Source organism: Ambystoma mexicanum, chromosome 11 (assembly GCF_040938575.1).
Source record: "Ambystoma mexicanum isolate Mex_15411 chromosome 11, UKY_AmexF1_1, whole genome shotgun sequence".
Classification (NCBI taxonomy): Eukaryota; Metazoa; Chordata; class Amphibia; order Caudata; family Ambystomatidae; genus Ambystoma; species Ambystoma mexicanum.
This window is the reverse complement of record NC_090934.1, coordinates 1,012,508,181-1,012,523,804: the sequence shown is the minus strand read 5'-3', so window position 1 is coordinate 1,012,523,804 and position 15,624 is coordinate 1,012,508,181. Positions and strand designations below refer to the sequence as shown.

At 50.7% G+C, this 15,624-nt stretch overlaps 1 protein-coding gene across 7 annotated transcripts in view; it reads left to right on the top strand.

Moving 5' to 3' along the window:
• KIF23 (kinesin family member 23) overlaps positions 1-15,624 on the top strand; it is a 518,096-nt gene that overhangs the window by 218,962 nt on the left and 283,510 nt on the right. For all 7 annotated transcript variants that reach the window (XM_069624224.1, XM_069624222.1, XM_069624221.1 and 4 more), the window contains one exon: positions 2,159-2,261. In XM_069624224.1, the coding sequence (XP_069480325.1) occupies positions 2,159-2,261 (103 nt within the window). The remainder of the gene's footprint in view (positions 1-2,158; positions 2,262-15,624) is intronic.

Here is a 15,624-nt window from a genome sequence, read left to right as displayed (position 1 = left end):
AGGAAAGAACTTCACGCCCCTCAACTTCTCCTGGAGGTAAGGGCGATGCTCAGGAAGGGCGCCATCGAACTCGTCCCAAAGAGGCTTCGGGGCTCCGGAGTCTACTCTAGATACTTCCTCGTGAAGAAGAAGACTGGAGGATGGCGCCCCATCCTAGACCTGCGACGTCTGAACAAGTTCATCAAGGCGCAGAAGTTCCGGATGGTCACCCTCCAGCACGTCCTCGGTCAGCTGGAGGAAGGAGACTTCCTATCGTCGTTGGATTTGGAGGATGCCTACTTCCACATTCCCATCCTAAAGGGGCACCGGAAATTCCTCAGGTTCGTGGTCCAAGGGCGTCATTACCAGTTCAAAGCCCTTCCCTTCGGACTACGGTCGGCACCCAGGGTATTCACCAAGTGCCTCGCACCGGTGGCGGCGCAGCTGCGCCGCGAGGGGATTCACGTCTACCCCTACCTGGACGACTGGCTCATCCGCGCCAAGACGAGGGAGCTCGCCGTGGTCCACACGGCAAGGACCGTCCAACTCCTCACGGACCTGGGATTCTCCGTGAACTACGCCAAATCCCACCTGGTGCCCGCGCAAGTCGCACTGTTTCTGGGAGCGAGGCTCGACACAGTGTCCCTTCTGGCCTCCCCGTCGGAGGAGAGGACCAGGACCATCTTGGGCAAGGTGCAACGGATGTTGGTGGCCGACGCGGCCAAAGTGAGGTCCATCAAGTCCCTCCTCGGGATGATGTCTTCCTGCATCTACCTCATTCCCATGTGCAGGCTCCGGATGCGCCCGTTGCAAGAATTCCTGGATCCGCGCTGGATCCAGACGACGGGCAGCTTCGAGGAAAGGATCAAGCTCGACGAGAGCTTCCGACGAGCTATACGGTGGTGGGGCACCCGCGCGCATCTGACGGCGGGCATGGACTTCCAGGCCCCAGCCCACCAGGAGACTGTGACCACGGATGCCTCCCTGGAAGGGTGGGGAGCGCACACCGAAAATCTGCACGCAAGGGGACTCTGGCTCCCGACGGAGAAGTCCCTGCATATCAACATCCTGGAGCTCCGTGCAGTGTTTTGGGCCCTCAGGTCCTTCCTTCCGTCCCTCAGGGGCAAGGTGGTGAGGATCTTCACCGACAACACCACCACCATGTTTTACATCAGGAAACAGGGCGGAACCAGGTCCCCAGCGCTGTCCAAGGAGGCGCAGGACCTGTGGCATTGGGCCGTCGCCCAAGGGATTTTTCTGGTGCCGTTTCATCTGGCAGGGATAAAAAACACCATCGCCGACTCACTCAGCAGGGAGCTGCGCTCGTGCCACGAGTGGGAACTACGGCAGGATCTGGTGGATCGCCTCTTCCGACGGTGGGGCACACCCCAGATCGACCTGTTCGCGACGGCGACGAACACCAAGTGCCGGAGGTTCGCCAGCAGGTTTCCCCAGACGAGGAGCATGGGCGATACTTTCTCGTTCCCCTGGGAGGGCCTGTTCCTCTACGCGTTCCCTCCTTTGCCTCTGCTAATCTGTGGTCAGTATGACGCAGAGACCAGTGATTGGTTATTACTACGAAAGACAGATCAGAAACGAAACTGATACTGGTTTTTTCTTTACCGAGGATTCCCAGCCTGACGACGGGGAATATTCATGTGAATCCATGCCAGACCCATGCTGGAGAACAACAGTTACAGGTAAGTAACTTGTTCCTTATTCATTTAGCACCTATAAACAATGTGTTTCAAAGCGCTTCAATGCAAGGGAGGGAACAAGGGAAAATACAATGACATTCTTACAGGCCATGTACAGTAAGGATGTGAAATTAACTATCGTACTCGGCCTGACGACATTTCAGATGTGCAATAGCTAAGACATTGATAAGGAAGGGAGGGGGAGATTGGGAAGGAAATGGAAACAGACAGGCGACTACTGTACTAGGCTGAACGACATTTCTGGTGGCTAGATCGGTCTGCAAGGTGAAGGGAGGTGTTCTGAATAGATGTGCTCAAACACAGAATAAGATCAATATTTCAAGCAGAAGTTAAACTGGGATCTTGAGCCCCCATATGTGCGCTAAACTGCTTAATCTTTCGGACACCGTTCCTGTGCTACTGGCACTTATGATATTTGAAATGTTTTTTTTTTTTTGTGTGTCTTTTCCATCTATAAACAGGAGCGTGAACAGATCACAACAAGTCAGCTTTCATTGGTGGATCTGGCTGGAAGTGAAAGGACAAACCGCACCAAAGCTGAAGGCAACCGACTTCGTGAGGCTGGTAAGCCAGTGGTTTTTTTCTGATTCTTTTACCAGTTATACAGATTATAAATGTTTCAGTTGTTCCCCCATGGACACTTATAACCTTGACTCCTAGTGAAACTATGGTGCCTAATCATGCCAACTCCCAAACCCATCTGAGTAAAGTAATAAATGTGTGCCTCAAAAGATCTGATTTGATTTGCATTCTGCCCATACTTAACCTCTGTTAGGCATTAATTGATGTAGTAACCCTGTGGGAGACTACACAACCCTTGTCCTCTTGGTATTAGGTAACCCACCTTTTGGTATAGGCCTGTACTACAAACGTTGGTAGTGTGACTGAGCAGCCAAGATTGTCTCATGAGTGGAAGATGTGAGCTGTCCAACTTGAAATCCACAAATACAAGTAGCCAAGTGACACTTAATGCAAGGTTTTAGTTATTTATTTTAAAGTAGTTTTTAAATAAGCATTCTTTTATTTTTATTGCAATTGGTTAGTGAAAACCTTTACAAATAGAAAGATAGAAACGTACATAGCACCAAAAGAAAAAAGAGAAAAATCTGTGTACAGAACCATTTTCATCATAAAATAGATTTAAACTCTTGTTGAAGACAATCTTTCGTAAAAAAGATAATACTAAAATAAATAAATACACACATTAGGAAATACAAATTCATAAAAACACTATCAAATTTTAATCAACATCCAATAAACACAACATCCAATGAGCACAGGCTTAATACATAAATGGCATTTCCCAGAGTATTCAAGGTTAACTCACTGTAGTTAAAATGGCCAGACTTAAGACTGAATACAAAAGAAAGATTGGTGTCACATTTATTATTGCTAATACCAATTCTACAACTGTAGGCTTTTAAAAAAGCCAGATAAGGCCAACCCCTCATGAATGGTATGAATATACAGACCAGAGTTCCAGACCAAATTCACATTTAAACATAGGGAATTTACATCTAGCAGTGACCAATACTTGACTCTTAAGTCCCTGTAATGATTCACATCAGATGCCTTAGTGTCTCTATTTTTCCCAAACAAAATCGTCAAGCTTCAGAAGTCCCCTCCGTAGCTGGATTTCCCTGGTAGGGAGCAAATTCCAACGAACGCTCAATATATCTAAATATTTTCAATGTGGAAATTGGATCAAGATCTTGGATAAAGAACCTCTGTTCATGTTTCAGATGACCCAGAGGGGTAAGCATGAAAAGTATCCATGGTCTGAATCTAATCATAATCAAATAGGGCCTGTTTGGCCTTCATTGGGTTAGATATCAAAATCTCCAGAGATGTACCAATGTCACTTAGGACAATTTCTGCTCTTGTCTTTAAAGAAGTTAAGGCATGTGAGTGGTTCATATTACTCCCTAATAGTTGATAAAGGGAATTATAGAAGTTGGTGCCATAAGTTTTGAGTATAGAGACAGAAATGCCCATTTCACCCTCGCCCACAGGGACACCACCCCTAATTCAAAACGAATGGCATTAAGGGGTACAGCATTAGGAATCCCAAGAATTCTCCTCCAAATACTGCTCTCAATTTCATTAAGGGTTTTATGCACCCTATCCGATTTGAGCTCCAGGCCATTAATCAATTTTGGATCAATTTTACCCTCAAAGAACTTTAGCGCAGGTTTGAGAGAGAATCTTCCAAACTTTCTATCTTATCTTTACAATTTGGGCTTCCTAAAGCTTCGCTTAAGGATCAGTGCTTCATTAGTGATGTTATGCCCTTTATAGGCAGCAAAGTTAAACCCCAAGTACATAACTGAAGCTGAAAGTTTCAGCGGAACTCCACCAAGAAAGCCAACAGACCCATTAGTATTAACCCTTGCTTTTCTAAAGGTTAGAATTTTGGTTTTATTGAGGTTAATGACAAACCCATTATCTTTGCCGTTTTTTTGTTGTGCATTGACTTTTGTAACCCAACCTTAGTTAGATCAAAGATCAAAAGGTCATCTGCATAGGCAAGCCAGATGATTTTAGCCTGACCTATTTTAGGAGAAATGAGTCCCTCCTTGGCAAGAGAAGGAACGACGTCGGAGAAATATTGATTAAAAAGCCAGTGGGCCAAGACACAACCCTGTCTGACCTCCCCCCCACCCCCCGAAAAGATCTTATTCTCTGAGATGCGTCACCTGTTTGGCTCAGGCGCACCTGAATTCCGCAGTTATGTACTCCACTAATCAACCTCAGGCAGTCGTTGGTTGTCCAAACCTCTTATCGTAGAACTGAACCCATACCATTGCAGAAATCCAATTGTGTAAGGAGATAGCATGATTAGGATCTTGCCCATTGACTAAATGCCAAAAGGCACCGACCTCAGCATTGATAAGGATACCAAGCATCATTTCTGAATCCCATTGCAGGATAGTGTTTCGCTGATTTGAAGTCATTTTTATAATGCTGCTTGGCTTTTCTGATCAATACTGTGCAGGTGGTCTGATCTACATTGTTATGCTGGATGAGTCTTGGCTCCCTCCGTAAATTCCTTTTAGCAGCAGCCGCATCTTGGTTATAACAATGTGTGTGTGTCTAATGCGTCGCCCTCCCCTTTTACCTTTGCCATGGCAGAACTCGGAGACTAATGCATTGATAAACATCTAAAACTCACTTGCATTAAAATTAAGTTTCCACTCAAAGCGGACATATTGAGCGCATTCCTTGCATTCAAATTAATGGGTATGGATATTCTCCAGCATGGGGTCTGGCATGGATTCACATGCTCATGAATATTCCCCGTCAGGCTGGGAATCCTCGGTAAAGAAAAAACCAGTATCAGTTTCGTTTCTGATCTGTCTTTCGTAGTAATATCCAATCACTGGTCTCTGCGTCATACTGACCACAGCCAATGACTGCCCTCTACCTAAGCACCACCTCTGGCAGCCATCTTCAGATTTTTACCGCACGTTCATGTGTTGGGATCCTCGTGCTATTGCTCTCGAGCGTTAGTGCTATTTTTCACGTTTTTTCTCAAAAACTTCGTTTTTTCGGTCAGAAGAGCCTCAAGCTCCACCGATTCTCCATCCGATCAACGGGGACCCGTGTCGGATTCGCCTGCGCCCCTCAAGGGTGAAGATTTCGTCGAGCTACGCTTCTGGAGGACTCCAGAAGTTTCTCAGGCCCGGCCATGGCCCAGGAGAAAGGGAGCTCGACGCCCGGAAAGCTGTTCAGGGTCTGCCCTGGATGTCAGCTGCAGAACGTCTTCAAGGAGGACGAACACTCTTTTTGCCTTTACTGCCTACATGAGGACAAGACGCACGTAGAGAAGGACTGTGCGTGTTGCGGCAACATGTCGGAGCGGACCATGAAGGACCGCCATCAACGTCTCGCCAACTGGCTGGAAGGGAAGAGTCCGTCCGGCGAGAAGAAGAGGAAGAAAGCCGAGCGGTCTTCTAAGACCTTTGAGGACGCCCCAGCGACGCGGGTCCAACATAAGGCCAAGCACCGCGAGTCCGCTGGCACCGGGAGCGCCGAACGGTCGGGCTCTACGGGCGCCAGGCAGGGCGCACCCTCCCCGGCACCATCAACCAAGAGCCAACGCTCTGGGTCGGGTAAGAGGAAGGCCGAGCACCCGGCAAAGCTCCTGGAGAGGCCCCGGTCGAGCTTGAAGGCGGAGGGGGAGCGAGGCAGTGTCCCCCCCCTCAAGGATAAGGCGGTGAGCGCACCTAGGGTGGTGAAGGCCTTAATCCATCCGGCCAAGCCCTCTATCGAAACTGTCGCGGCGGCCCTGGCTCAGCCTGTGGAGGCTACACCAGTGGTGGCGACCTCGGGGCTCAGAGTCTCCCTGCCACCTCGGAGGGAGTCCTCTTTTGTGCCCATCGATAGGACCCCCGTGGGGAGGAAAAAGGGGGGGCAGGGCGTCGTCGTAGATTCGGCCTCAACCTCGGAGGAGGAGCTGGTCGAAGTCTTAAGCCACGGCCTCGGCGTGGAAGAAGACCGGCCCGTCGGGATGGATCCCGACGCAGTTGACGACGACATCGTCGAGGGTACCGACGGGGCCCCTGATCGCCCGTCGGATTCCCCTCTGCCAGCGCCGCGAGACAACTCGGCGGCCATTTTGTTGGCTATACAGTCCTTATGCTCAGAGATAAGGACGAGACTACCGTTGCCGACGGAACCTCTCCCGTCGGGGGACCCAGAACCGGGACCTTCTGGTGTTCCCCCTACCAAGAAAAGAAGGATCCACCCTCCGCCTCCTTTTCAGCCGTCGCGCCCCTTCCAGCCCTCCTCCCCGTCCACCCGAGGGGATGATACGGGGACTGACACGGCAGCGACGGGTACGGACGACGAGGTATACGACGAGGATGTACCGTCGTCGCCTCCCACCAGGGCTTCTCCGCCCGACGAGATTGGATCGTTCCACTCCATGATCACCAGGGCATCCGAGCTTTTCCAACTCTGCCCTGAGGAGAAGAAGGAAGGTTTCCTTTATCAGCAGCGCGAGGCCAAGAGGAAGACGGTCCTCTCAGTGCCTCTATTGGACGACATTTGGGATGAGGGCCGAACCCTCCTCAAGAACCCTTCCACGACGCCAGCTAGAAGAGACCGGTACGAGAAGAAGTACCGGGTCCCGGACACGGCCCCCCTGTGCCTCCGGGCGCAGCCTACCCCGGACTCCGTCGTCTCCGCGGCGGCCAGGAAAAAAGCGGGGGGGGTGCGGCCTCCACTTCGACTTCCCCACCGGACGGCGAGGGAAAGAAATTGGACGCTATGGGACGCAGAGTCATCTCGTCTGCGGCGACGACGATTAAAGCGGCCAACGCCTTGGCTATCGTGGCCCGCTACGACGGGGAGCTCTGGTACAAACTGGCTCCCCTACTGGATTTCTTGCCGGACGACAAGAGGGCAGAGGCCCTGGAGATCCTGCAGGAAGGTGAGGTGGCTTCGGACCACGCCATTACCGTTGCGACGGACATCGCCGACACTGGGTTCCGCCAGTTGGGCAACGGCGTTTGCCTTAGGCGGCGTGGATGGCTCAAGGCTACGGACTTCCGTCAAGACGTTCAGACCAGAGTCCTGGACATGCCCTTCGATGGGAACAACCTGTTTGGGAAAACAGTGGACGATTCCCTTCAGGCCATTAAAGCGGACACCGAGACGGCCCGGGCCCTTGGAGTTCTGCAACAATGACGGACGCCCTTTCGGAGCAGCGGAGGCAAGGGCGCCTCCAAAAGTTCCGGCGGCGGTTTCTCCACCTACCGTCAAGCGGCCCGCTCGTCGGCTCAGGAGGCCTACAGAGGACGAGGCAAGTCTGGCGGACCCCGCCGTCGCCGCCAAGGAGGTCAAGGCGGCAAAGCCTCGTCGAAGCAGGATTGAACCGACCGTGGGGTCGGGCCCCCACCGAAGCACCCCGGTGGGAGGCCGGCTGGCGAGCTTCGTCAGCGTGTGGGAGTCCATCTCCACCGACCGTTGGGTGCTGGACGCCTTGGCCCGGGGCCACGCGCTCGAGTTTCAAAGAAGGTGTCCGCGCGTCCCCCCCGTGGCCAGGAAAGAACTTCACGTCCCTCAACTTCTCCTGGAGGTAAAGGCGATGCTCAGGAAGGGCGCTATCGAACTCGTCCCAAAGAGGCTTCGGGGCTCCGGAGTTTACTCGAGATACTTCCTCGTGAAGAAGAAGACTGGGGGGATGGCGCCCCATCCTGGACCTGCGACGTCTGAACAAGTTCATCAAGGCGCAAAAGTTCCGGATGGTCACCCTCCAGCACGTCCTGGGTCAGCTGGAGGAAGGAGACTTCCTGTCGTCGTTGGATTTGGAGGATGCCTACTTCCATATTCCCCATCCTAAAGGGGCACCGAAAATTCCTCAGGTTTGTGGTCCAAGGGCGTCACTACCAGTTCAAAGCCCTCCCCTTCGGACTACGGTCGACACCCAGGGTATTCACCAAGTGCCTAGCACCGGTGGCGGCGCAGCTGCGCCGCGAGGGGATCCACGTCTACCCCTACCTGGACGACTGGCTCATCCGAGCCAAGACGAGGGAGCTCGCCGTGGTTCACACGGCAAGGACCGTCCGACTTCTCACGGACCTGGGATTCTCCGTGAACTACGCCAAGTCTCACCTGGTACCCGCGCAAAACGCACTGTTTCTGGGAGCGAACCTCGACACAGTGTCTCTTCTGGCCTCCCCGTCGGAGGAACGGACCAGGTCCATCCTGGGCAAGGTACAGCGGATGTTGGTTTCCGACGCGGCCAAGGTGAGGTCCATCAAGTCCCTCCTCGGAATGATGTCTTCCTGCATCTACCTCATTCCCATGTGCAGGCTCCGGATGCGCCCGTTGCAGGAGTTCCTGGACGCGCGCTGGATCCAAACGACGGGCAGCTTCGAGGAGAGGATCACACTCGACGAGAGTTTCCGCCGAGCGGTCCGGTGGTGGGGCAACCGCACGCATCTGACGGCGGGCATGGACTTCCAGACCCCAGACCACCAGGAGACAGTGACCACCGATGCCTCCCTGGAAGGGTGGGGAGCGCACACCGAAAATCTGCACGCGAGAGGCCTTTGGCTCCCGACGGAGAAGTCCCTCCATATCAACGTCCTGGAGCTCCGTGCAGTGTTCTGGGCCCTCAGGTCCTTCCTTCCGTCCCTCAAGGGCAAGGTGGTGAGGATCTTCACCGACAACACCACCACCATGTTTTACATCAGGAAACAGGGCGGAACCAGGTCCCCAGCGCTGTCCAAGGAGGCGCAGGACCTGTGGCATTGGGCCGTCGCCCAAAGGATGTTTCTGGTGCCGTTTCATCTGGCAGGGATAAAAAACACCATCGCCGACTCACTCAGCAGGGAGCTGCGCTCGTGCCACGAGTGGGAACTACGGCAGGATCTAGTGGATCGCCTCTTCCGACGGTGGGGCACACCCCAGATCGACCTGTTCGCGACGGCGACGAACTCCAAGTGCCGGAGGTTCGCCAGCAGGTTTCCCCAGGCGAGGAGCATGGGCGATGCCTTCTCGTTCCCCTGGGAGGGCCTGTTCCTCTACGCGTTCCCTCCTTTGCCACTGCTAATCCGGCTCGTCAACCAGCTCAAGAGGTCACGGTGCAGGATGATCCTCGTCGCACCTGCGTGGCCGAGGCAGATATGGTTCCCGGACCTTCTGGACTTGTCAGCGTCCCCGCCAATCAAGCTGCCGGTGGACGCGGATCTACTCTCCAGGGAAGGAGGCGCCATCCTCCACCACGACCCGAAATCGCTGAACTTGCAGGCCTGGCTCCTGCAGCGCTAGAGTTTGGAGGATACGACATACCGGCCGACTGCAGAGAGGTTCTTGCAAAGGCCAGGGTGTCCTCGACTCTTAAATGCTACGGACACAAATGGAAGAGGTTCTCTGTCTGGTGCCACGCACAGAAGATTAACCCTCTATGGATTACGGCTCCCCAGGTACTGCCGTACCTGCTGACGCTGGCCAAAGCTGGACTGGCACACGCGTCCATCAAGATTCATCTTGCTGCGATCTCCCGATACACCAGAACCACGGGCCGGGCGTCCTTGTGGTCTCATCGTCTGGTGAAAGAGTTCATGAAGGGACTGTTCAGATCGTTCCCGCCGGTCAAGGCTCCGGCCCCGGCGTGGGAGCTCAACGTGGTGCTGACCAAGCTCATGGGACCTCCGTTCGAGCCTCTGCACTCGGCCCCGTTGAAGTTTCTGTCGTGGAAAACAGCGTTTCTTGTGGCCATCGCCTCCGCACGACGGGTGGGAGAGATCCAGGCCCTTTCATGCAAGGCCCCGTACTTGACTTTTCACGACACGAGGGTAGTGCTCAGGACGCACCCCTCCTTCATGCCCAAGGTACCGTCGGACTTCCATCTCAACGAACCCTTGGTGTTGCCTGTGTTCTTCCCGTCGCCTTCGTCGCCGGCTGAGAGGACTTTGCACTCGCTGGATGTGGCTAGAGCGCTGAAGTTCTACGTGGACCGCACGAAGTGTTTTCGGAAGACGTCACAACTCTTTGTGAACTTTGGACCTGTCAATCAGGGGAAGGCTCTCTCGAAGGCTTCCATTTCCAGATGGCTCTCCGGCTGTATCATGTACTGTCATCGGTTGGCAAACCGACCGCTGCCTGGCCGTCCGAGAGCCCATTCCACCAGAGCGATCGCAGCTACCACGGCGTTCCTTTCTGGTGTGCCCCTGCTGGACATATGCAGGGCTGCTACGTGGAGGTCGACGCACACCTTCACGAAATTCTACTGCGTCGATCGGGATTCCAGGGAGGAGTCCAGGGTCGGCCAAGCAGTGCTGCGCAACCTGTTTGCCTGAGGTGAGCCTGGTGAGGAGGTAAGATGCTTAATGTTGAGTTTGATGTACTGCTTAATGTTGAGCCGTTGCCACCTCCCGTGGTTGTGCATGTGTGTACTGCTATGTATTCTTTATTCATGAGCATGTGAATCCATGCCAGACCCCATGCTGGAGAAGGAACAAGTTACTTACCTGTAACTGTTGTTCTCCAGCATGGGTCTGGCATGGATTCACATGCGAACCCTCCCGCCTACCCCTCTGCGGCTCTTCACTTGGTCATACTGCCACTTCACGTGCTTCCAAATCTGAAGATGGCTGCCAGAGGCGGTGCTTAGGTAGAGGGCAGTCATTGGCTGTGGTCAGTATGACGCAGAGACCAGTGATTGGTTATTACTACGAAAGACAGATCAGAAACGAAACTGATACTGGTTTTTTCTTTACAGAGGATTCCCACCCTGACGACGGGGAATATTCATGAGCATGTGAATCCATGCCAGACCCATGCTGGAGAACAACAGTTACAGGTAAGTAACTTGTTCCTTAAAATCCGTCCCCAGCCATATTCACAGTAATTCGAGACTGAGAATGGAATTCTCGAACACAATTTCTAGTCCAACATTGCTGCAAGGACAGAGTGATCGCTACAGATTCATCAAAAACAGGTCAAGATGGATATAATCAACGAGAGAGGAACTTTTCCCCCTATGCCAAGTGTACAAATCTGATTGCGAACTGTAATTAGAGTTCTTTCCCACTAAGGGTTGCAAACCCCTGCCTCCCAAGCCCACATACCATTTTTGCCCCCAAAGTCGTTTCCCTGGTTGCCCAGTTAAAAACTCATCAAGGACCCAAGGTGAACGCTGGGAATCACATTCTGCATTAAAATCTCCTACCACAATAATTTTCCCATTTGCATATTTCCCTGACACATTCTTCAATGACACGACGCACCCTCGTCACAGTGGAGTCTACCTGTGCGATACCCTGGTGCCAATAGATGTTAATAACTAGGAGTTTAACCATACCATCAGTACTAGTAAAGTCTACTCCCAAGACACCAAAAGGTAAATTGTCAATAATCTAGCCACTAAGACCCAAGAAATTTTCAACAGCGGTTAACAAAACCCCCTGACGGTCTGCCACCTGCACTTGCCTTGGCCGGTTGAGTATAAACGCTATAGCCATCCAAAGAGGTAGTCGAGGTCAGACAAGTTTCTTGTAGGCAAATACAGTTTGCTGGTCTCAAATTATTCATACAGAGTGAATTAGAGAAGATATGAGTATGTCAGGTCCCCGGGAAATAGAAGACTTAAGGTTAGGCTTTATTAACTAGGTAAAGTCAATTGCATTGAAAAGGCATTTCCTTAATTGAACTTTAATATCAGCCAGCAACTATTGTCCCAGCTCAAGATGGTGGAGTGCTTCCTGCCTAGCAGTGATTGGTCTTTGGCTTCTGTGATGCAGTTTGGAACCTTGGGAAAGGTTCTAAACTGCCTTTCATTCAGGATCAGTTCAGGGATGGTCGCAGTACATCAGAGCTTCAGTAATTCAAGAGAGAAACTAAAGAAACTTCAGAATACAAGAAGTCAATTCATCAGGAAAAGCCAGTGAAATGAAAATTCAGATAAGTGACTAAGTATTGCTAAAACCAAGTTGTGAGGAACCGTTTTTATATATAATTCAAGTTCATTGAAGTTCTGTTTCTGGAAAGTCAATTATTTAAAGTATTTATTGAAGAAAAGTCAAAGACTGTATATTGTGCAACCAATGTAAAAAGTTAATGGAAAAGAAACTACAACGTTCGTTTCCTTATGTACGCGTTGATTTTTGAAATAATAAAACATTAGCTTGCGCGTGTCTTTAGAAGGCAATTAGTGTGAGCAGAGGCGTTCGTAGTGCGTGTCAGCTGTGTTTGAAGAAAGAACCTGGTGACGTGGGGTGGCGCGTCCAGGAAATGTTTTGTATACGCGTATACATATATTTGTTGCGTCGTATCTGAGATTAGCTGGGGTTGTGGTCATCATTGTAGCGCGGTTTCGATCCTGAGTCAGCGTTGCAGCTCTAAGTTACAAACGAGCGTGCATGAAATTGAAGACTGCGATTCTTTTTTTTTTTTTACGCAATCCCGTGGCAGCGCGCGGTACCTACATGTGAAGATGGCGTTCTTCTGTTTGTGATCCAGTGGCGCGTGACACAACAGGTAGCGTGTGTGCGCACTGCAGTTCAATAATATACCTGCTGATGAACTCAATATCAAGTTACTAGAAATACATTAGAACTCAGCAAGTTACAGACATTTTAAGAATCTGACAGGAAGTCCTATTAGTGGTGCCCAACGAACATTCAAAGGCATTTCATACAACTAAAAGATTAGGAAACTGAAGATTCTTCACAACACAGATTTATTCAGATCGTTTTGAGGAGTAAGAAGTCATAAGAGTTCAGCAGAGAAGAGCAAGTTAAAAGATAAAGATCAATTCCTTCAAGAGTCTCTAAGTAAAGCTACAGAGACTGTCAGGTAACAAGGGGTCCAGGGAAAGTGCATAATGAAAATGGTAATGAGTATTTTCAATTTAGAATTTAATTATTGCTGTATCATTTACAGGTAACCAGAGTTCCAAGGTTCCAAGCAGTGAGGACTCCAGTGTTTTCCTGACCTTTTGTTTTGTTCTCCAATTCCCCTTTTCCCCCACTCTGGTCAATTCAATAATTGTTCAAACGATTGTTGGAAGACTGGTTTGAGGGATTAGGAGGGCTATTCATCTGCTCCTGCAGGAGATCGGCGCTGGGACCTGATAGAGTATTCCATGATTTCAGGCATAGCAACATCTCATCCCAGATTGAGCCAACACCAGGTCCCACTTAGCATAGCAACATCTCATCCCAGTTTGAGCCAACACCAGGTCCCACTTTACGGGACCAATTTCGAATGGATTGTGTCTTCCCACATATTCCTCATCTTAGATATCTTGTCTCCCAGCTTTGCTGCTTCAAAAAATAAGTTTCACCAGAGGGCGCTGTGTTCGAGGCCGCGGAATCGTAGTCCCTCGAGGGCCGCCGTCGACATCATCCGCTGTATAAAGGGCTTGCGCAGCGCCCGTTACCTCAGTTATGTTTTTCCGAGCAACTGCTTTTGTGTCACGAACGGCGCATCAGCTTTTTTCTCGACGATGTCCTCGTCATCTACTCCCACCGTACCCAAGACAGGTTTTAAAAAAAAAAAAAAAAATCGGAATTGCCTCTGGTGTCTCAGGCCAGACCATCGGGTTGACGAGTGTGGTTCCTGTCAGGCCATAGGGAATGAAGAGGTAAGCTGGCGGTGGGGGAGTAAACTTACAAGTCTTCTAAAAGGCAAATATTTGGAAGAATCTAGTTGAAAATCTTGACATGGTTCGAGGAGGTTGAGATCGAAGAGTCGCTCGAGGAAATCCTCCTAGTCTTCGACTAAGAAGTCAAAAAACCGACATCACGGGTGGTCGTCGTCGTCCTCCTCTGAGAGGAGAGTGACTTATCCATCCAAGCACGATTCCTGTGAAAAATGGAAGGCCTTTAGGGCTTCGATGCTTAAAATATTCGAGAAAGCGGGCCAGACCCCCTCGAAGATGCTGCGTGGAGATCATGCCGCTGCCTACTCTAAAAGTGACAGAGGGAGATCAAAGACCAAACACGTGAGAGCCGTAAAAGAGTTGAGTGTCATCAAGGGAAAGTTCCCCGACGCCTCATACTAAGACAAAACCTCTGGTGCATAAATTGGTGGTAGCGGAATAGACATCAGCGTTGAAGTTGAAACTCGACTCAACAGTCGACGACTACAGCATCGAAACCGCCGGCGAAAGTGGCGTCAACACCCTTGACTGTATCGAAGCCTCCTTCGAAAACGTTGAAGCCAGCGTCTTCTTTGAGTCATTCTTTAATCCTGATACCCAAGTTGACGCCATTGCCCATGCCTAAGTCGATGCCACCCTCTTTACCTGAAAAAGCTTTCCATCCTCAACCCAGACAGAAATTTTTCAGATCCATGTCATCCATTTTTGAAGAACACTCGTCTGAAGAGGATGTTACTTCAGCTGGAGTTGGGTTTGGAGCCAGAGAGGTCCCTGAAGAGCTAGTGGACCAAAATTCCAAGATAACAGATCTTTGACTGTCTCCAAAATGCCAGTGGCCTAGACACTCCCCCTGATGTGGAATTTGAGAGACCAGACCCTACAGATCATGCAGATCCTAGTTATAGAAATCTCATGGGAAGGGTCATTGATTTTATGGGTTGAAAGGCAGCTTCCCCAAATTTCTACCAGGATGATATGACGGATATCCTGAGTGAAGGTCCTATAAAAAAAATCCTGTTATTCTATTCCATAAAGCACTTCAGAAGAGGGTGATGGTAAATTGGAATACTCCGGATTCGGTTTGAGCAGTAAACAAGAAATTTGTACCAAAATACAGGCCATCTTTATCAGATCCGGAATACCTATCTAAACATTCCTCCCCTGAAAGTCTAGTGGTACAAGCTGCAACCTCCACTAGGCAATCAGCTTACCCCTCAATACCACCAGACAGGGATGATCAAAAAGTTGATGCTTGGGCCCGAAAAGTTTTTTCTTCGGGCAGCATGGCCCTTAAATCAACTAATGTAACTTGTACTTTAGCAAGATTTACATATACCCTGTGGGACTGCATGACATCAGTGACTGAACGCATCCCGGATGGTGAGGAACGGGATGCTTACCATCTTTTACTATCGCCAGGAAAAGAGCCTATGGAGGAATGCCTTCAGTCAGGACTGGACACTGCTGATAGTGTAAGCAGGTCCATGGCATCTAGCACGGTCCTACGCAGATTTGCATGGCTGAGGAAATCTGGCTTTGCACCTGATGTGCAGTCTAGATTACTCAATATGCCCTTTGACGGCTTGAGGTTGTTTGCAGCAAGGCGGACGAGAGCTTGGAGAAGCTGCAGAGCTCGAAAGCAGCAGCGAAATCACTTAGCGCCGCTATAAGACAACCTCAACAACACTCTTACTCGGGCTCATCTTCCTGGAGTAGTTGCCCCTTTAGTTTCTACTCCTCTTTTGGAAAAGGGAAGGAGCAGGCCAGTCAGAGGCCAACAGAGAAAAATCATCCACCGGCAGCCAACTCTGT